Raw genomic sequence first — 22,925 nt, 5'->3', positions numbered from 1 at the left:
TTCAATAAGGAAAGAACAGGCTCTTCAGCAAATGGTGTTGGATAAACTGGAGAGCCTCATGCAAAAGAACGAAACTGGACCACTGTCTTACACCACAGGCAAAAAGTAACTCAAAATGGACTGAAGACTTAAATGTAAGACCTGAAGCCATAAAGCTCCTAGAAGAAAACATATTGGTCTTGGTAATGATCTTTAGGATTTGACATCAAAAGCAAGAGAACAAAAGCAAGAATAAACAGGGTCTACATCAAACTAAAAACTTGTGCTGGCACAGGAAACCATCAGCAAAATGGAAAGAAAACCTCCTGAATGGCAGAGAATATTTGCAAATCATATATCTGATAAGAGGTAACTATCCCAAGTATATAAAGAACTCAATAGCAAAGAACAAACAGGGAGCCTATCTCAGCAAGATGGCACCACCCATGCTGTTGTGTCCCTTCTCCAAGTTGCTGGATCTGGTCAGGCTCTTAAATGGCTCTTTAATACCATCAAAGTTCTATGTTCAGGAGCTGCCACAGGACAGACCTGACTGGCTGAAAGTTGGACTGACCTTGGGCACCTCCACCTCTTGTGGATCTATCTGATCAAACAACATAATAAAGATGTTTTAGAGTATAAAAGAAGATGTAGGTTGGAATAAGTGATTGAAACACTAGTACAATATACTCCGTATAGTGATGGCACCAGTCCTTTTGGATTCATCAACCTGTTGAGTTGTGAACACTAGAGAAAATGTTGCATGTGGACGAATATCCAATTAGCATTTGTGAATGAAGAATAATGAAGTGAAAAAATAAAAACAAAAACAAACAACCTGATTAAAAAAATGGGGAGAAGATCTGAATAGAAATTTTTCCTATGAAGACATACAGATGGCCAACAGGTACATGAAAAGATGCTGAACATCACTAATCCCCAGGGAAATAAAAATCAAAACTACAATAAGATATCAACCTCATGCCTCTTAGAATGGATAGTATCAAAAAAACAAGAAACAACAAGTGTTGTTGCGGCTGTGGAGAAGAGGAATCTCTCATGCCCTGTTGGTGGGAATGTAAACTGGTGCAGCCACTCTGGAAAACAGTGTGGAGGTTCCTTGAAAACTTAAAAATAGAACTACCATGTGATTGAGCGATTCTACTTCTGAGCATTTATCTGAAGAAAACAAAAACACAAATTTGAAAAGATATACACACCCCCATTTCATTGCAACATGGTTTACAATAGCCAAGACATGGAAACAAGCTACATGTTCATTGGTGGATGAATGGATAAAGAAAGTGTGCGGTAATGGGTAACGTATGGAAGTGTCACTAGACTGTATGCCTGAAAATAATATAACACTCTGTTAACTATACTGGAATTAAAATAAAAAAGAAACTAGAATAGAAATTGTGATACACACACACACACACACACATATTATTCAGCCATAAAAATTAGTGAAATCTTGGACAACTGATGGACCTTGAGGGTATTATGCTAAGTGAAATAAGTCAGACAGAAGAAGATAAATACCATATGATCTCACTTACATGTGGGATCTTAAAAATAAGACAAAACCAAATCAAGCTTATGGATACACAGAACCCATTGGTAGTAGCTTGAGGTGGGTGGTATCCTGGGGAGTGGATGAAAAGGGCACAAGAGTCACAAGGTACAAATTTCTAGGTATAAAATGAATAAGTCAAGGGGATGTCATTACAACCTGGTGACTATAGTCAACAAACTATTATATATTTGACAGTAGCTAGAAGAGGGGATCTTGAAAATGTTCATGATGAAAATAAGTTTGTAAGTAAATACTGTGATAGATGTTAACTGAGTTTATTGTGATCACTTTGCAATATATACAAATATTGAATGATTACATTGTACACCTGCAACTAATACAATGTGATGTCAATTACACTTTAACAAGATCAACAACAACAACAATGATGATGATGAGGGACAGTGCATCCATAACATTGGCGCAGGTATGAATCACAAGTATCACGGACCCAGATGTGTACTGAGGGCATTCTTAGCCTGTGGCATCATTGTCAATACATTGAGGCTTACGGGGACAATGATAAAACCAACGTTATCAGGAAGAGTGGTTAAGGAGTAAACAAGACTGATGACAGAGCCAAAGTGAAAATCGTGACTTCCTATTTTCCTCTATGGTGAAATTACATAAACGGCCTTAGATGCCAAGTGTAGTTTTATCCATCTGAATAAAACAACTCAGGATTGATTATTCCTTCAGGAAGTCTAGACAAATTGTACTTGGCATGATATATGTCATTTATGAAGTAACCGTTTTTCAGAAATCAAAGTTGTCCTGTAAAAGACACGGAAATTTTCAAATATGTCCAATCCAAAGTCAGAACTGTGGGAAGGTATGAAAATGGACCAAGGGAAAAACTTGTATGTGTCTTAGAGCAGAAAGCTTAGTAAACTGAGTTTTCTGAAATTGTATAGAGAAGCTGACTTCTAAGAAATGGAAATTTCAGGAAATACATAAGAGCAAATTCTGTGTCACAATGATCAAAGAATCATGGCTTTGACCCTGCAATCAAGGGCATTTCTTCACCAGCAGGACGATGGTCCCTTTTGTCCCTGCCATCCTGAAGGATCTCCTCAGAGCCCCCTTTATGTCTTTGTTCCTCAGGCTGTAGATGAAGGGGTTCAGCATGGGCGTGACCACCGTGTACATCACCGAGGCTGTGGCACTTGAGTGGAAGTTCTGGGTAGCAGAGGAGATAAGGTACCCTTCCAGGACCGTGCAATAAAATAAGGAGACAACTGAGAGGTGAGACGCACAGGTGGAAAATGCTTTATACTTGCCCTGAGCTGATGGGATTCTACGTAGAGAGGAAATAATCTTAGAGTAAGAGTAAAGGATCCCAACAAGGGGACCACCGGCCAGCAACACAGTTGAAATATACATCACTGTGTCGTTCAGAAAGGTATCAGAACAGGCAAGCTGGGTCATCTGATTGAGTTCACAGAAAAAGTGAGGGATTTCTGAGTTTGTACAGAAGGACAATCGCAGCACCATTAAGCTTTGTAACAAGGAATTCAGGACACTCGTGATCCAGGACACCAGAGCCAGCAGTCCACAGAGCCGGGGGTTCATGATGACTGTGTAGCGCAGGGGGTGACAGATGGCCACGAAGCGGTCATAGGCCATCACGGCCAGGAGAAAGTTGTCCCAGCCTGCAAAGAGTGTGGAAAAATAGATCTGGCTGATGCATCCTGTATAGGTTATAATTTTAGTCTGTGTCTGTATATTTACCAACATCTTTGGGATGATGGTAGAGGTGATACAAATGTCCACAAAGGACAGGATGGAGAGAAAGAAATACATAGGCGTGTGGAGGTGGGAGGCAGAGCTGACAGCCAGGATGATGAGCAGGTTTCCAAAGACACTGATCAAGTACATGGAGAAGAAAAGTCCAAATATGAGGGGCTGTAATTCTGGTTCATTTGATAATCCCAGAAGAAAAAATTCTGAAATTTGGGTATCATTGTTTGGTCCCATGTGGTGGTGGTGGTGGTGGTGGTGGTGGTGACTAGAAATCAGGGAAAAAAGATTAATGTTGGGGCGCCTGGGTGGCGCAGTCGGTTAAGCGTCCGACTTCAGCCAGGTCACGGTCTCGCGGTCCGTGAGTTCGAGCCCCGCGTCGGGCTCTGGGCTGACCGCTCAGAGCCTGGAGCCTGTTTCCCATTCTGTGTCTCCCTCTCTCTCTGCCCCTCCCCCGTTCATGCTCTGTCTCTCTCTGTCCGAAAAATAAATAAACGTTGAAAAAAAAAAAATTAAAAAAAAAAAAAAAAAAAAAAAGATTAATGTTAGCACAACCAGACACTAGTAACAGGGCAAAAAGGCTATAAATACAATGACATGTGGGAAAACAATCAGGCATAAAAGAAAGCGATGGGGTGTTTTCTTTACAGGGAGTTCAGAAAGATCTACGCACAAGGTGACATTTGAAGAGAGACCTCATTGAGAGAGACCATGTGGTTATCAGGCTTTTCCCACCTCCAGCTACAGTATTTAGGAAAGAAAGGGTATTAGTGAGGCTCTCGACATCAAGTTATCATTACTCTAAAGAAGATAGAAAAATATCCAAATTCCAATTGGTAAGATTCCTATGAACGTGTAAATGTGGCATTCTATTTTAATATGACCATTCTGTCCTGAATTTAGAGAAGTATAAAAAAGCTCAAAAGGAGACAGAGGAAAGGAAGAGGGGGCAGAGAGATCTCATAAGCCCAGGTGGTCCCTGAGAGATCTTGATGACGAAAAATCTTCCTTGGTTCTCGCTGCTTTGTAACCCTATCAATAGCCACTTGATGTCCAAGATAACTAATAAAGCAGCAAAAACCAATTTCTCTCAGAGAGAGATGAGTGATATACTGATGGTGTCAAGACACCTTTACGTATGAACATCCACTTGAAATTTGAATAAAAGGAATAAATCCCCAATGGACAATAGGAAATATACAGCATACAAATTAGTGGGGATTTATCAAGGTGAAATGGTGACAAACTTTCCTAAGTGATATTAGATGCACAATTTTGGAATCGGTAAATGAGCTTTGAATCTTGGATCTATCACGTTGGATTCAAACATTAGCTGTTTGAATTTGGGGAGACAACTAGTTCATTCTAAAATGTTGATATTCTCACTGAAATAGTGGGAGTACTGGTATCTGTCCTCTTAACGTGGTTGACAGATTGAGTGACTATAAATAAAAAGTTCAGCATAGATCTTTCCTGTTAGCATATGAATGGTTATTCTCTTTGTTCAGTTGTGTGTGTATGCATGTGTGTGTGTGTGTGTGCATCCACGTGGATTTGCATGTTTGCATGTGCACACATGTTTGATCATAATTCAAAGGCATGTCTATTGTGGACACTAAAAAAAATTGGAATCCACTGCTATAATGGGAAAAATAGAAGGCCATTGTCTGCTCATGTGGGAAAAAAGCAGTGTGAATGGAGAGCCCATTATAGGAGCCAGGTTGTTGAGAGAAAATGTAGTGAGTGTGGGTGCTGATGTTAAGTCAGACTCCAGGGAGCCCGGGCTGATGACTCCACTTGCCTCGTCATGGTATCCACCTCAGGCCCCTGACCTGATTGTTATTAATGTACCTATTCCCTGTCTATTTGACCACGCTTGTTTTTATGTGTCCCAACAGTGGATGTGGCTGGCCCTTTCCTCACTTTCCTTGGTGGTATTCTTTCTTTTGTTATCTCGGGATAACAACAATAAAACAACAATAAAAATACTCAGATCCCGGTACAGAAAAGCAACATACTTGCCCCAAAATTTGCATATAGGAAGTAAGTAGCTAACAAAGTCTAAAATCTATTCAGCCTCCTTGGTAATAAAATAATGGCTAAAATGTTCCTTGGCATAGCCCTTCATGCGTAGTAAGTCTATATTTTTTTTTCTGTTGAATATCAATGGGAGAGTTGATACTGTGATTATATGTCTCACAACCTGCTGTCACAAGGGAGTATTTACCTTCAGGAGCACATATCCTTCTGACAAATTCAGAACAAGCCAAATGCACCCCAAATGAAAAAAATTGTAAAATGCTCCCACTCCATGCTCATATCTCCAAGCCTATACTCCGTTTTGCTACCTTCGTAGCTACAAAACTCCTTGGATATGTTTTCATTTCGCTGGAACCACTTTATACCCCTCCCCCCATTCCTTCCTCAGTCTCATCCAACTGGACTTCTGCTCTCACCACTCATTGTCAACAACGATCCCTGTATTGCTGAGTCCAATGAACACTTATTTTTAAAAATCTTTTAAGTATAAAACATAAAAAGTAAAAATACAACAAAAATTAAAAAAGGGGGCTTCTGGGTGGCTCAGTTGGTTGAGTGCCCAACTCTTGGTTTCAGCTCAGATCATCAACTCAACAGTTTGTGAGTCAAGTCCTGTGTTGGCTCCACACTGACAAGTGTGGAGCCTGGTGGGAATTTTCTCTCTCTCTCTCTCTCTCTCTGCCCCTCCCTGGCTCACTCTCTCTGTATTTATCTCAAAATATATAAATAAATTTAAAAATTTTTAAAAATAAATTAAGTAAATTATTTTCAAATTTCGTAGTCAACCTAGTAAAGAAAAATCTCTCGGCTCTGGGACATGCTGGTTAGGCTCTCAGGTGACCTCAGGGAAAGGTCTCAGGTTCCATTCTCTCTGACGCTTTCCTGAAATACCTGCTGAGCTCTTGGACTCAAGAGTCTATAAGAAGAGCATCTCTGATTGGAGGTCTGGAATTTTCCCTGGATGGTAGATGATGGAAACCAAGGCTCTGTTCCCAGACAGGACAGCAGGAAGGAGTGAAGCATTGGTCCCCCAGCCAGACTTAGGAATCCGAGAGCAACAACCATGTCCTGTCCTGCACAAGGAGCACCATGGTTAGGACGGCAGAGGAGATATTTACAGCTCCCTGTGTCTGCTCATTAAGCGCTGTTTCCATTGTTAGTCCCACGCTGGAGCACCTTGTTTCCCTCTGGGCCACTGGTCTGGACAGAAAAGAATTTTTTTTCCTACTAATTCTCTGCTCCCAGGAGACCAGATTAGAAGTCAGGTGAATCTGGCTTTTGTTATTTCTTCTCCATGCTCTTGCCGGCCTTCCAGAGATCTAACCTCCTTACACCTTACCCCAATTTTGAGTTAACGTTTTTCTCCAAATCTAAGACTGAGGGACCTGCCTAACCAGGTCTCATGGACCTCCAAAGTATTGTCTTATGGCAGAGATGACTTCCCGGTTTCTCTAGAAAATTGCTATTCTCCTCTCAATAAGAGAGAGAGAGGTATGTTAATGTGCAATAAGCAAATGGGTACTGTGCTCTTGTGTTCATGATGTTTTTGACTAACCAATGAAGTGATTCATGCTGGTGACACAAATTGAGAGCTGCCATTTGGTGCTCCATGTAAAAAGTTTGTTAATTATATGATATATTTAGATTTTTTTATGCACCATACACTGAGCTCAGGAACCTATGGGGATTCCTTATTTCATTTTTACAAAATCCACTCTTCTTAAAAAAAAATTAGATTTTTTTTAGTTCACATACAGTGTAATACTGGTTTCAGGAATAGAATTTGGTGATTCTTCACTTACGTAAAACACCCACTGCTTATCTCAAAGCATCCTGCTTTATCCCTGTCACCCATCTAGCCCATCCCCCACTTTCTTCCCTCCTTCATCCCTCATTTGTTCTCTATAGTTAAGATTCTCTTCTGGTTTGTTTCCCTCTCTTCTCTCCCCAACCCAAATGTGGGTGGAGCTAGAATGCATTATGCTGAGCAAAATAAGCCAATCAGAGAAAGACAAATACTGTATCATTTCACTCATGTGGGATTAAAGAAAAGTCCACTCTTATTAAAGTACAGTTGTAAAAGTGGGGCCCAGAAGTGTGGAATGAGCTACCCAGAGCTATGAACTAGGGCAGAAAGATCTTTGACTGGAAATCCACAAAGATATTTCCAGTTCTCAAGCGCTAGGTCAGTGGCCCTCAACCAAGGGCGATTTTGCTTTCAGACAACACTTGACAAGATAAGGGAGAAATTTTTGGTTGTCATAACTAGGGAGATCCCACTGGCGTCTAGTGGGTTCAGGCCAGGGATGCTGCCCCATGTCATACAATGCACAGGACGGCCCCCACCACAGAGAATTATCTAGCACAGTGTCAACAGTGGAGAAGTTGAGAAACACCACTCTAGACCAGAACTTCTCCAACATTAATGTATTTATGAATCACTTGGGGATCCTGTTCAAATCTGGACTCTGATTTGGTGGGACATGGGTGGGGCTCAGAGATCCTGTAATTGTAACCATTTCTCAGTAGGTACTGATGCCACCCATCTGGTCTGTGGACCCATCTTTGAGTAGTAAGGCTGTGGTTCAGTGTTTGAGTCAGGGGTAGGTATTTTTAGACCTTTCCTACCAAGAACTGGAGCTCTACCTCAGGTCTGAGGTTAGGTGGTCCAATGATGGACTCAGTAGGTGAGCCTGTGCATGCTCAAGTTTATATGTGTCTCTTGAGTATTTCCCTCATGAGCTGTGCTGCCTTTGGGGAGGGATGACACCAGATAGAAGAGATACACAGGGCAAGGTATGGGGAGAGGGTGTAGAGCTTCCATTCCTTCTCCAGGCATGCCACTCTACCTGTCTCCATGTGTTCACCAACCTGAAAACTCTCTGAACCCTCCTTTTGGGTTTTATGGAAGCTTCATGATGTAGACACAACTGATTATATCATTGGCTATTGCTGCTTAGATTCAGTCTCCAGAGACTCTCCCATCCCTAGAGGTCAGGGGGTGGCATGTGAAGTTCATCTTCTAATCATATGATTAGTCCTCCTGGCAAGCAGCCCCTCTCCTTAGATGTTTTCCCAAAGCCACTCCATTATCCTGACAGAAGACATCTTTCTTTTAAAGTTTATTTATTTATTTTGATGGAGAGAGAGAGAGAGAGAGAGAGAGAAAGAGAGAGAGAAAACATCCTCATGTTAGAGGGGCAGGGGCAGAAAGGGAGAGGGCAAGGGAGAATCCCAAGCAAGCTCCACACTGTCAGAGCAGAACCCGATGTGAGGTTCCAACTCTTGAATGGTGAGATCTTGACCTGAGTCAAAATTATGAGTTGATGCTTCACTGACTGAGCCACCCAGGTGCCCCTCTGATGGAAGACGACTTTATAACTCTCATCACATGATATTGGAAGAATTTTAGGAGCTATGGATCAGAAATGGGGATGTAGACCATATATATGTATATATATACACATATATATTTTTTTTAATTTAAATCCGAGTTAGTCGACATATAGTATAAAAATGATCAGAAATAGAATTTAATGATTCATTACTTATATAGAACCCCAGGGCTCATCCCAGCATTGCCCTCCTTAATGCTCACCACCCATTGAGCCCATTGCATCACTCATCACCCCACCAGCAACCCTGTTTGTTCTCTGTATTTAAGACGGTCTTTAGTTTTGTCTTGCTCTCTGTTTTTATCTCATTTTTGCTTCCTTTCCCCTATGTTCACTCATTCCATATGAGTGAAGTTATATATTTGTCTTTCTCTGACTGACTTATTTTGCTTAGGATAATACCCTCTAGTTCCATCCACATTGTTGTAACTGGCAAGATTTCGTCCTTTTTGATTGACGAGTAATATTCCATTGTATATATACACCACATCTTTTTTTATCCATTCATCAGTCAGTGGGCATTTGGGCTCTTTCCATACTTTGGCTATTGTTGATAGTGTTGCTACAAACATTGGGGAGTGTGTGCCCCTGGCACTTTTGAACCCTTTGGATAAATGCCTAGTTGTGCAATTGCTGGGTCATAGGGTAGTTCTATTTTTAATTTTTTGAGGAATCTCCATCCTGTTTTCCAGAGGGGTTGCACCAGTTTGCATTCCCACCAGCAGTGCAAAAGTATTCCTCTTTCTCCACATCGTGGCCAACAACTGTTGTTGTCTGAGTTGTTAATGTTAGCCATTCTGACAGGTGTAAGGTGGTATCTCATTGTGGTTTTTATTTGTATTTCCCTGATGATGAGTGATGTTGAGAATTTTTTTCATGTGTCTGTTAGCCATCTGGATGTCTTCTTTGGAGGAGCGTCTATTCATGTCTTTTGCCCATCTCTTCACTGGATTATTTGTTTTTTGGGTGTCGAGTTTGATAAGTTCTTTATAGATTTTGGATACTAGCCCTTTATCTCATACGTCGTTTGCAAATATCTTCTCCCATTCCATCGGTTCCCTTTTAGTTTTGTTGTTTCCTTCACTGTGCAGAAGTTTTTTTATCTTGATGGGGTCCCAATAGTTCATTTTTTCTTTTGTTTCCCTTGCCTCCAGAGACATGTCAAGTAAGAAGTCGCTGCGGCTGAGGTCAAAGAGATTGTTGCTTGTTTTCTCCTCTATGACTTTGATGGCTTCCTGTCTTGTGTTTAGGTCTTTCATCCATTTTGAATTTATTAATGTGTATGGTGTAAGAAAGTGATACATGTTCATTCTTCTGCATGTCACTGTAGAGTTTTCCCAACCCCATTTGCTGAAGAGTCTCTCTTTTTTCCAATGGATATTCTTTCCTGCTTTGTCAAAGATTAGTTGGCCATACATTTTTGGGGCCATTTCTGGGTTCTCTGTTCTGTTCCATTGATCTATGTGTCTGTGTTTGTGCCAGAACCATACTGTCTTGATGATTATAGCTTTGTAATACAGCTTGAAGCCTGAAATTGTGATGCCTCCAGCTTTGATTTCCTTTTTCAGGATTGCTTTGGCTATTTGGGGTCTTTTCTGGTTCCATACAAATTTTAGAATGGTTTGTTCTAGGGCCACCTGGGCGGCTTAGTTGGTTAAGTATCTGACCTCGACTCAGGTCATGATCTTGCAGTTCATGGGTTTGAGCCCCACATTAGGCTCTGTGCTGACAGCTCAGAGCCTGGAGCCTGCTTCAGATTCTGTTTCTCTCTCTCTCTCTCTCTCTCTCTCTCTCTCTCTCTCTCTCACACACACACACACACACACACACACACACACACACACACTGTCTCTCTTTCAAAAATAAATAAACATTAAAAAAGGATTGTTTGTTTAACTCTATGAAGAATGCTGGTGCTATTTTGATTTGGATTGCATTGAATTTATAGATTGCTTTGGGTAGAATTGATATTTTAACAATATTTGTTCTTCCAATTCAGAGGCATGCAATTTTTTCAGGTTTTTTTTTTTTTTTGTGCCTTATTCAATTTCTTTCATAAGCTTTCTATAGTTTTCAGTGTATAGATTTTTTACTTCTTTGGTTAGGTTTATTCCTAGGTATTTTATGGTTTTTGGTGAAATTGTAAATGGGATCAATTCTTGATTTCTCTTTCTTTGGCTTTATTATTGGTGTATAGAAATGCAACTGATTTCTGTACATTGATTTTACATCCTGCGACTTTGCCGAATTCATGTATCAGTTCTAGCAGTATTTGGATTTTCCACATGGAGTATCATGTCATCTGGGAAGAGTGAAAGTTTGACTTCCTCCATGCCCATCTGGATGCCTTTTATTTCTTTGTGTTGTCTGATTGCTGAGGCTAGGACTTCCAACACTATTTTGAATAACAATGATGAGAGTGGACATCTCTGTCATGTTCCTGGTTGAGGGGGAAAGCTCTAAGTTTTTCCCCATTGAGGATGTTATTAGCAGGGAGTCTTTCCTGTATGGCCTTTATGATATTGAGGCATGATCCTTCTATCCCTACTTTCTTGAGGGTTTTTAACAAGAAAAATGCTGTAGTTTGTCAAATCTTTTTTTCTGCATCTATTGATAGGATTATGTTTTTTATCCTTTCTTTTATTAATGTGATGTAACACATTGATTGATTTGTGGATATTGAAGCAGCCCCGCATCCCAGGAATAAATCCTACTTGATCGTGGTGAATAATTCTTTTAATGCATAGTTGGATCCGGTTTGGTAGTATCTTGTTGATAATTTTTTCATTGATGTTCATCATGGAAATTGGTCTCTAGTTCTCCTTTTTAGTGGGGTCTTTGTCTGATTTTGGAATTAAGGTAATGCTGGCTTCATAGAAAGAGTTTGGAAGTTTTCCTTCCATTTCTATTTCTTGGAGCAACTTCAAAGGAATAGGTGGTAACTCTTCTTTAAATGTTTCATAGAATTCCCCTGGATAGCCATCTGGCCACGGACTCTTGTTTGTTAGTATATTTGTGATTACTGATTCAGTTTCTCTACTGGTTATGGGTGTGTTCAAATTTTCTATTTTTTCCTGTTTCAGATTTGGTAGTTTATATATTTCTAGGAATTTATCCATTTCTTCCAGATTTCCCAATTTGTTGGCATATAATTTCTCCTAATATTCTCTTATTATTGTTTGTATTTCAGCAGTATTGGTTGTGATCTCTCCTCTTTAATTCATGATTTTATTTATTTGGGTCCTTCCCTTTTTCTTTTTGATCAATCTGGTTAGGGGTTTATCCATTTTATTAATTCTTTCAAAGAACCAGCTCCTAGTTTCATTAATCTGTTCTACTGGTATTTTGATTTCTATGTCATTGATTTCTGCTCTAATCTTTATTATTTCCCTTCTTCTTCTGGTTTTGGGCTTTATTGGCTGTTTTTTTCTTCCCAGCTCTTTTAGGTATAAGGTTAGATTGTGTATTTGAGACCTTTCTTCCTTCTTTAGGAAGGCCTGGATTGCTATATACTTCTCTCTTATGACTGCCTTTGCTTCATCCCAGAGATTTTGGTCTGTGGTGTTTTCATTTTCATTGACTTTCATGTACTTTTTAATTTCCTCTTTAATTTCTTGGTTAATCCATTCATTCTTTAGTAGGATGTTCTTTCATCTCCAAGTATTCACGGTCTTTCCAAATTTTTTTCTTGTGGTTGATTTCGAGTTTCATAGCATTGTGGCATGAAAATATGCAATGTATGATCTGGATCTTTTTGTACTTGTTGAGGGCTGATTTGTGTCCTAGTATGTGACCTATTCAGGAGAATAGGTGTGTACTTGAGAAAAATGTGTATTCTGCTGCTCTAGAATGAAATGTTCTGAATATATCTGTTAAGCCCATCAGGTCCAGTGTGTCATTCAAAGCTATTGTTTCCTTGTTGATTTTCTGCTTACATGACCTGTCCATTGTTGTTATTGGGGTGTTGAAGTCCCCTACTATTATGGTATTCTTATCAATGAGTTTCTGTATGTTTGTGATGAACTGGTTTATACATTTGGGTGTCCACGATGGGGGCATAAATAGTTACAATCGTTAGATCTTCTAGGTGGACAGACCCCTTAATTATGGTATAATGCCTTTTTTTCAACTCTTGTTACAGTCTTTATTTTAAAATCTAGTTTGTCTCATGGAAGTATTGCTGCTTCAGCTTTCTTTTGACAGTCATTGGCATCATAGATTGTTCTCCATCCCCTTACTTTCAATCTGCAGGTGTCTTTAGGTCTAAAATGGGTCATTTGTGAGCATCATAAAGAGGGACCTTGCTTTCTTATCCATTCTGATACCCTATGTCTTTTGAATGGAGCATTTAGTCCATTGACATTTAGAGTGAGTACTGAAAGATATGAATTTAGTACCATGTGTTGCCTGTAGAGTTGGTGTTTCTGGTGATGTTCTCTGGTCCTTTCTAGTCTGTGTTGTTTTTGGTCTTTTTTTGTTTTGTTTTGTCTTTCTCCAGTCAAGGAGTCCCCCTTAAAGTTTCTTTCAGGGCTGATTTAGTGGTCATAAACTCCTTTGGTTTCTGTTTTTCTGGGAAACTCTTCATCTCTCCTATTTTCTTTTTTTAATTTTTTTTTCAACGTTTATTTATTTTTGCGACAGAGAGAGACAGAGCATGAACGGGGGAGGGGCAGAGAGAGAGGGAGACACAGAATCGGAAACAGGCTCCAGGCTCTGAGCCATCAGCCCAGAGCCCGACGCGGGGCTTGAACTCACGGACCGCGAGATCGTGACCTGGCTGAAGTCGGACGCTTAACCGACTGCGCCACCCAGGCGCCCCATCTCTCCTATTTTCAATGACAGCCTTGCTGAATAAAGAATTCTTGGCTGCATAGTTTTCCAATTCAGCACATCAAATATATCCTGCCATTCCTTTATGGACTGCCAAATTTCTGTGCATAGGCCTGATGTGAACCTGATCGGTCTTCCCTTATAGGTTAAGGACTTTTTCCCCTTGCTGCTTTTCTTTTCTGTGTATTCTGCAAATTAGACTATGGTATGCCTTGTTGATGGTCGGTTTTTGTTGAATCTAATGGGAATTCTCTAAGCCTCTTGGATTTTGATGTCTGTGTCTTTCCCCAGGTTAGGTAAGTTTTCCATTATAATTTGGTCACATAAACCTTCTGTCATTTTTCTCTCTCTTCATCTTTTGGGATTCCTGTGATTCGGATGTTATTCTCTTGTAATAAGTCACTGAGTCTTGTATTGTGATCTTTTGCCTTTGTTTCTCTCTTTTTTTCTGCTTCATTATTCTCCATAATTTTATCTTCTAAATAGCTGATTCCCACTTCTGCTTCATCCATCCTTGCCATCGTGGCATCCTTTTGAGATTACTTCTCATTATAGCTTTTAAAATTTTAGCCTGTCTAGATTTTGTTTCTTTTATCTCCACAGAAAAGGATTCTCTGGTGTCTTCTATGCTTTTTCCAACACCAACTAGTATTCTTATTGTGGTTCTAGATTGTAGTTCAGACATCTTTCTTATATCTGTATTGATTAAGTCCCTGGCTATCATTTCTTCCTGTTTTTTGTTTTGCGATGAATTCCTTCATTTTGGAGGTAGAAAAAAATTAAAAGATTAAAATGAAAAAATAAAAACAAAACAAAAAATCAAATAAAGAAAGTTAGATCCTAGTGTGTTTTGGTTTGCTTATTGAAATAAGCTTGATAGAATAGAGATAAGTGGGAAAGGAAGTGGAAAAAAAGGTAAGAAAAATGAAAAAATTAAAAACATTTATGTAATAGAATAGAATAAAGAAACGGAAATAGAATAAAAATTTTAAAAATAAAAAATAAAGTAAAAAATAATTTCCTTTCTTTATCCAAGTTATAGTTAGAAAAGAAAGAATAAAAAAACCAATTTAAACAAAAACAGAAACAAAGAAAATGAACAAATAAATGAACCAGCAAACAGAATGAAACCCAAATGGGGTTTCACCTAGTTTCCCCTAGAACTGAAACTAGGAAGTACTCTATAGTCTGTACACTAAGCAGGTGGAGTGACTGGGGGATGGGCTTGGAGGGTGCAGTTGGCAGAGCTTTTTGTAATGGCTTTGTTCTCCATTAGGTTGTGATGCTTGGCTTATTGTGGTGGATCCAGGTGTGAGAGATGGAAATTGTTTCCACCTGCTTCCCTAGTTTCTGTGGCAGGAACTTCGTGCTCTCATCCACCTGCGATCAAGAACCTCTCCTTTCTCAGGCCTCTGCCCACTCCTCCTCTCTACCCTGTCCCTGTCCAAGCTGCCTGCCTGTCAGGCAGCATCTCCCTCCAGAGTTTTGTCTCAGTTGGGGTTGTGTTTCAAAACTTCACACTTTAGAGACCCTTGTGCCTTTGACCCACTCTGACTCTCTGGGGGAGGATCTCACTGAACAATGACTGCGTGCTGGTTTGTCTCACAAAATGTTCATGTGACTGTGCAGTGATAGAGTTTCAGAGATTTTGGCAAAACACAACACACAGCCGGTGCCAGATGTCACTGCACTCTGGCGTCTTTGTCCCAGTACCAGCAAATGTGGCTGCTCTCCAGGTTCTGCTGGGACCTTTGCCTATGGGGAGGCCGTATGGCCTCTACCAAATGCACTCCAAGCAGGGGGATGACTTCTTCCTGTGTGTGACACCCCTCAGGCCCACTCCTGATCCTGGGGATTCATCTTGCTTCCTCACCAGAGCACCCTCAGACACTGAGCTCCAAAACTTCAGACTCTGCACTCCACTGTATACAGAATCCTGATGGTACCCAAACCCTCTCTTTTCTTTGTGTCAATAGTTCGATTGTCCATTCCCCTGAAAGTGTTTTCACTCTCTCTCTCTCTCTTTCTTTCCAGCTGCTTTTCTTGCACCATCCTGATATGCTGTTCTCTTCCCCTTTCCCTTTTTCTCTCTGTCTTCTCCCTGCAAATGGTTCCCTACCCTCTGCAGCTTTTTTTCTTCCCCGGTTCACCTCTCTGCCCCACGCACCTGCTGAGTTCTGTGGCTCAAGTCATGCAGACTGTTGTGTTAATCATCGGATCCATTTCCTAGGTGTTCAAAATGGTTTCGTGCTGATTTAGCTGCGTTTCAGGGATGAGACAAGCTCAGGGTCTCCATGCTGCTCTGCCATCTTAACTCCTCTCCCCAAATATATATTTTTATTACAAATCCTAAGACCACAGTTATAAATGTAATACTGGATGAATCCTTAATTGGATTTCTCTCATGATACTTCCAGTTCTCAAACCTCAGCACCATGGTTTTCAATCAGGCATGATTTTGCCTCTGTGGATATTTGGCCGTGTCTTAAGGGATGCTGTCAAACCTCTATAACCCAAAGGACAGCACCCAGCACAAATATTTACCCAGCTCCAAATGTCAACAGTGAGTAGGTGAAAAATACGGCTCTATCTTCATTGTGTGTACAAACCACCAAAGTTTGTAGTTAAAATGCCCTGACCTGATTCATCAGGTCTCCGGGATTCCAGGGAGTTTGTCCTTCTACAAACAACCAGGTGGTGATGATATTGCATGTTCTGATCTATGGACCACAGGTAGAGAGCAAGTCTGTGCTCCTGTGTTAGAGTCACATGTAGGTAGTTTTAGGTCTTCTCCACCAAGAATCTTCTGTGTTTGTCATTTTGAAAGAAAAATTGTTTTCTTTTAATATTTATCTTTATTTTGAGAGAGAGAGAGAGAGAGAGAGAGAGAGATTCTAGGCTGTCATCATAGAGACAGCTGTTGGGCTTGATTTCACTAACCATGAGATCATGACCTGAGCCAAGGTCAAGAGTTGGACAGTTAACTGACTGAGCCATCCAGGTGCCCCTGAAAGAAATGTTTTTCACACAATTCTATAGGGGTTGATGAATTCTATGGTCAATGAGTGACATCAATTATTTTATATTTGAAAAAAACACTTTGTAGGCTTCCAAAGGTGTCCCAATCCAAAGAACTTTTGAAAATACTTGTTTACAGAGCAAGGGGAATGTGGCCAGTAGATGGCATAAAGCTGCTAATCACTGATCTTTATATAAAAAAGATTGGCCTGGATTATCTGGATGGAACTAGTGTAATCACAGGTGTCCTCTAAATGTGGGAGGGGGAGGACAAAGATTTGGAATCAGAGAGACATTTTCAGACTCTACGCTGTTGGCTTTGACGTTGGAAGAAGGGCCATAAGACAAGAAATGCAGGTAGCCACTAAAAAGGGAAAAAGGAAATGGAGTGAATTCTTCTCTAGAGTGTCCAGAAGGATCACAGCCCTGCAGAGCTCTTGATATTAGCCCAATGAGACCCATTTCAGGCTTCTGACCTTCCACAAACTTTGGATAAATCTTTGTGTTAAGCCACGAGTGTGATCATTTGTTTCTGCAGCAACAGGAATTGATTACAGACATTTGTTTGGAAAAATATTGCTTGTAGGAACAGAGTTTGAGCATTTCAGCTCATTCAGTGAACTTTCCCTAGGGTCAAGGCATTTGGTATGGACATCCCACATTAAATGGAAAGAGAAAACTAGTTTTAGTTTGGAGATATATTGCCTCATTCGCTGGACAGTGATATCCCACTGCATAAATGTAAACGTGGTTTTGACTCGGAGGCCTTTGAAAATTTGAGATTGAAAACATTTCCCTATTAAAATTAAGGCCTTTCACTCTACTTTAAACTTTTGTGTCAAAATTCTACATTCTTTCTATTTTATGTTGATTCGAATGTTTATTCTTTTCATTTTTATCCCCTCCAACTTTCAGGTTTTCTTTCAACATAACAGATGGGATTTCAATAACTCTCTTATGTCTACTCGTATGTGTGTGGATACATTTATTTGACAGAAACATGTATACAAATGTACACACACATATACATACTCAGACTCCTAACCTTGAACATTTTCTTTGGACTCGACAAAGTGCTTCTACATGTTTCATTTATTTCTGACACCACCTGCCTGAAGTTAGGGTTCATTGCCCCACATTCCCTTCAGAAATAGGGAAATTGAGGCTCAGGGTGATGAAATGTTAACAATAACATGACAAAGCAGTTAAAACTTACTGTGCATCTTTTTGAATTATACCCAAAGGGAGTCATGTAGTATATAATCTTTTTTTTTTAACATTTCACCTTTTATTAAGGCAAGTGTGTGCAAATAATTTCATACAACCAGATCTCTTCATGAACTTTCAGCTTAAAACGTTTTTACAAAAAAAAGGTGTTTTATAAAAGTTTAAATTTTATTTGAATCCAAGTTAGTTAACATATAGGGTGATAATGATTTCAGGAGTGGAATTTAGTGATTCATCACTTATATATAACACCCAGTGCTCATCTGAACATGTGCCCTCCTTTATGCCCATCATTCATTTAGTCCACCCCCCCACCCACCTCCCCTCCAGCAACCCTCAGTTTGTTCTCTGTATTTAAGAATCTCTTATGGTTTGCCTCCTTCTCTCTTTTTATCTTCTTTTTCCTTCATTTCCCTTATGTTCATCTGTTTTGTTTCTTAAATTCTACATATGCGGAACCATAGGATATTTGTTTTCTTCTGAATTATTTTGCTTAGCATGGTACTTTCTGGTTCTGTCCATGTGTTGCAACTGGCAATATTTCATTCCTTTTGATCGCTGAGTAATATTCAATTATATATATATATATATATACACACACACACATATATACACACATATATGTATATATATAAGCATATATATATACATATAAACATATATATGTGTATATATATGTGTATATATATATATACACACACACACACATACGACACATCATCTTTATTCATTAAACAGTTGATGGACATTTGGGCTCTTTCCATAATTTGGCTATGGTTGGTAGTGCTGCTATGAACATTGGGATGCATGTGCCCCTTTTAATTAGCATTTTTGTGTCCTCTGGATAAATACCTCGTAGTGCCATTGCTGGGTTGTAGGGTAGCTCCAGTTCTTATTTTTGAGGAATCTTCATCTTATTTTCCAGAGTGGCTGCACCAGTTTGCATTCTCACTAGCAGTGCAAAAGCATGCCCCTTTCCAGGAAATCTCTTTCAAGAAGGCTTTGGGAGACACCTGGGTGGCTCAATCAGTTGAGCGTCCAACTCTAGCTTAGGTCATGATCTGACGGTTTGTGAGTTCGAGCCCCACATCGGGCTCTGTGCTGACAGCTCAGAGCCTGGAGCCTGCTTCGGATTCTGTGTCTCTTTCTCTCTCTCTCTCTGCCCCTCCCCTGCTTGCGCTGTCCCCCAAATAAATAGATATTAAAAAAAGAGAAGGTTTGGGATCACCACTGTCACCTCTCCTATATTGAAATGCAACTGGACTCAATTCCATGAAACTTTCATCTCCTTCATAAATAGTATGTTGCTCTTCTGTTCCATCTCCTGGTCCTACTTGGCACTCATCAAGTGGGTTGTGGGATGCCCCTCAGGAGGGCATCTGCAACAAGGACAAAGTGTGAGCAGTGGCACAGAGGCCAGGGTGTCCCCTTTCTGTGTCCTTCGCTGCAGGAGTCTCACCCCTTGCCCTGCAGAGACAGTCCCATGTTTCCCTATAAACTTAATTTTTGTATGCCTCCTGTAATTCAGGAAATTGTATACATTAAGTATATGCAGCTTATCATATTCAATTGTACTCCAGTGAATCATAGTTTTAGGGGAGACATGGACATTTTCAGGAAGAAACAGGAACACAAGGAAATAGGAAACATAAGTATGCAAATGATATTTGGCCCCAGTGATAGACCCCCGACACATGGATGCCAGTCTCACATCATCAATAAGCAAATGTGTAGCAGGAAAACATTCGTTCGCATAGTAACAGATGCATGACTGAAATTTTGCTTCATCTCTGACTCTGTGGCCATATTATGCCAAATTATTTCTTGGAATTTGTGTTTCCATGTAGACTACACCTGGAGACATGTATCTGATTATCACTTTTGCTAGTGATTACGTGAAAACTGAATAAGAAAACAGTATCCTAAGGAGGAGAATAAAGCCCAATGACTTGTTATAAAACACACCATAGGTTAAAGTCTACATTTTCAGGAAGAACAGATATCTAAAGGAATGATGGACACAGAAGTGGTGAGTTGTGCTTTCAGACTTTCGTCTCATGGAATTTTATGATTTGGTCCAAATGTGTTTTTTTCCATCGTGTAGTACAACTCATGATTATTTTTTAGTAAAACAAAAGAAAAATTGCTCAGGATGATATATTTCATTTAAGAAGAGGGTATTCTTTTTTTTTTTTTTCAACGTTTTTTATTTTTATTTTTGGGACAGAGAGAGACAGAGCATGAACGGGGGAGGGGCAGAGAGAGAGGGAGACACAGAATCGGAAACAGGCTCCAGGCTCTGAGCCATCAGCCCAGAGCCCGACGCGGGGCTCAAACTCACGGACCGCGAGATCGTGACCTGGCTGAAGTCGGACGCTTAACCGACTGCGCCACCCAGGCGCCCCTAAGAAGAGGGTATTCTTAACAAATCTATAGAATCTCACAGAATAAATGGGAATTTCCAATATCGTCCAAAATTGGGAATGAATTCAGAAGAGTAGGAAAACAACTAAGGGAAACACTATTAAACACCAGAGTGCAGAAAGGGTAATACAGTATGTTACCTAAAGTGTACAGAGAAGTTGATGTTGAAGAAAGAGATGTTCCAGGAAATCAATAGAAGTAGCAACTTCTACTTCCACAATCTGATCAAAGAATTGCCATTTCTGGCTCTCAAGCTTTGAGTTCTGCCATCAGGTGCAATTGCCCCAGGGCAATTGGTCCTTTCATAGTTTCCTTTCCAAAGGATTTTTTCAGAGCCCTCTTTATGTCTCTGTTCCTCAGGCTGTAGATGAAGGGGTTCAGCATGGGCGTGACCACCGTGTACATCACCGAGGCCGTGGCACCCGAGTAGGAGCTCTGGGTAGCAGTGGAGCTAAGGTACACACCTAGGCTTGTACAGTAAAATAAGAAGACCACAGAAAGGTGGGATGCACAGGTGGAAAATGCTTTATACTTGCCCTGAGTTGATGAGATGCCACATATGGAAGAAACTATCTTAGAGTAAGAGTAAAGGATCCCAGCAAGGGGGCCCCCACCCAGCAACCCAGCTCCAAAATACATCACCATGTCATTAAGAAAGGTGTCAGAACAGGCAAGTTGGACCACCTGTTTAATTTCACAGAAGAAGTGAGGGATTTCCAAGTCTGTACAGAAGGACAGTCGCAGCACCACTGAGGTTTGTAACAAGGAATGCAGGACACTCATGATCCAAGACACCAAAACCAGCAGCCCACAGAGCCGGGGGTTCATGCTGACCGTGTAGTGCAGGGGGTGACAGATGGCCAAAAATCGGTCATAGGCCATCACGGTCAGGATGTAGTTGTCCAATCCCGCGAAGAGTAGGAAAAAATACATCTGTGTGATGCAGTTCTCATAGGTTATGTGTTTGCTCTGTGTCTGGATGTTCCAAAGCATCTTCGGGACAGTGGTGGACGTGAAGCAGATGTCCACAAAGGACAGGTTGGCCAGGAAGAAGTACATGGGGGTGTGGAGGCAGGAGTCAGAGCTGACGGCCAGGATGATGAGCAGGTTCCCAAACACAGTGATCAGGTACATGGAGAGGAAAAGCCCAAATATGAGGGGCTGGAATGCTGGTTCCTCTGAAAATCCCAGAAGAAGAAATTCTGAAATGGCTGTAAGGTTCCTTGGCTCCATGTGTTGGAGATTACTACCAGGATACAGAGAAATAAATCACTAATTTTCACACAAGCTAGTAACCTAGCGTGAGAACTACCATTTATACTTTAGAGTCAGGAAATACGTTTCTTTTAAAAAATTTTTAAATATATTTTATCCTCAAATTGGTTTCCATACAGCACCCAGCGCTCATCCCAACAGGCGCCCTCCTCAATGCCCATCACCCACTTTCCCCTCTCTCCCACCCCTATCAACCCTGAGTTTGTTCTCTGTATTTAAGAGTCTCTTATGGTTTGCCTCCCTCCCTTTCTGTTTGTAACTACCCCCCCCCCCCCGCCTTCCCCTATCCCATGGTCTTCTGTTAAGTTTCTCAAGATCCACATATGAGTGAAAACAATATAGGTATATGGTCTCAACCCCATTAGGGCATCTCTAGCACCATTTCTTATTAAAAATTCCATTTCTACTCTCAATCGGCTCCTTGAGCATAATGTATGGTCTTGTTTTATGGAGAATATTTTTTACCCCTTTAAAGAGTACATACTGTTTATTGATCACATTCAAGGCACTGTATATGCAATGAATATAGGGTGCTGAAAAACAAAATTCCTTATCATCCTAGAATGGGGAAAGAATGATAAGCAAATAAAAATAATCAAATAACACATCAGATGGTGACAGGGGCTGTGAAGAAAAGGATGACATTTGAACAGGACCTCGAGGGAGATAGGAAGGAAGTTGAGGTGATCTCAGAAAGTGTGTGCCCAGCAGGGGCAAAGGTCTGTGCAAAGGGCCTGAGGAAGGGGCTTGTTTCAGAAAATCATGTGTCAAAAGAAAGCCAGGTGTCAAGGGGAAAGAGCCAGAAGGAGTGGGGTGAGAGGTGGTGGCAGTGTGTGTTGAGGAATGGAGAGGCTAGCCCACAACAGCTGACACTTAAAGACAGAGCAAATCCCTCACTTATGAGTTTTTTGAAGGACTTTATTAATTTTGTTATAAAAGTGTCTTGTGAGTTGAAATGGACATCCCCATTAATAACTTCTGTTGACTGAGTTCTGGCCCCTGTCAATAAGAATTACCTTGGAATATGCGAGCCCTGGCATCCCTGCTCTGAGGATTAACCTCAGTTCACAACACACACACACACACCATGACCCACTATGGCCTTGTGGGCTACTGACTGTCATGCCTTTATCACACCCAGCTACACTAGTTAGGCCAGCGATAGATACACCTCAAGCTGGCCAGATCTTGTTATCTGTCCCCTACAGAATGCGGAAATGGTACCCAGAAATTCCTACAGGCAAATAAACTTGGGGCTCCCCATCAGTATGCTCATTTTCTATTTCACATAAATTCAAAGAAAACATGGGCAATCTGTTCAGTAAACACAGAGAAAAGAGAGAAGTGAAATGGGCATGAGGAGGAAACCACAAAAGACTCTTAAATACAGAGGACAAACTGAGGGTTGCTGGAGGGGAGGT

The 22,925-nt window shown here is 40.6% G+C and overlaps 2 protein-coding genes and 1 pseudogene across 2 annotated transcripts; 1 reads left to right on the top strand and 2 right to left on the bottom strand.

Annotated features, from left to right (window-relative positions):
• Window positions 1-413: 413 nt before the first annotated feature.
• LOC115505304 lies at window positions 414-643 on the top strand (annotated as a pseudogene).
• Window positions 644-2,563: 1,920 nt separating this feature from the next.
• On the bottom strand, window positions 2,564-3,433 carry LOC115527803 (olfactory receptor 7A17-like). Its single transcript, XM_030335641.1, has 2 exons — window positions 3,079-3,433; window positions 2,564-2,793 (listed from the first exon to the last, which is right to left on the bottom strand). The coding sequence occupies exons 1-2, from the start codon at window positions 3,431-3,433 to the stop codon at window positions 2,564-2,566; spliced, it is 585 nt and encodes a 194-aa protein (XP_030191501.1).
• Window positions 3,434-20,478: 17,045 nt separating this feature from the next.
• Window positions 20,479-21,489, bottom strand: LOC115527798 (olfactory receptor 7A17-like). The gene has a single exon (XM_030335631.1). It carries the CDS (start codon window positions 21,460-21,462, stop codon window positions 20,479-20,481), a length of 984 nt encoding a protein of 327 aa, XP_030191491.1. The 5' UTR covers window positions 21,463-21,489.
• Window positions 21,490-22,925: the final 1,436 nt, after the last annotated feature.

Source organism: Lynx canadensis, chromosome A2 (assembly GCF_007474595.2).
Source record: "Lynx canadensis isolate LIC74 chromosome A2, mLynCan4.pri.v2, whole genome shotgun sequence".
In the NCBI taxonomy this organism is placed as follows: Eukaryota; Metazoa; Chordata; class Mammalia; order Carnivora; family Felidae; genus Lynx; species Lynx canadensis.
This window is presented reverse-complemented; position numbering and strand designations above follow the sequence as displayed.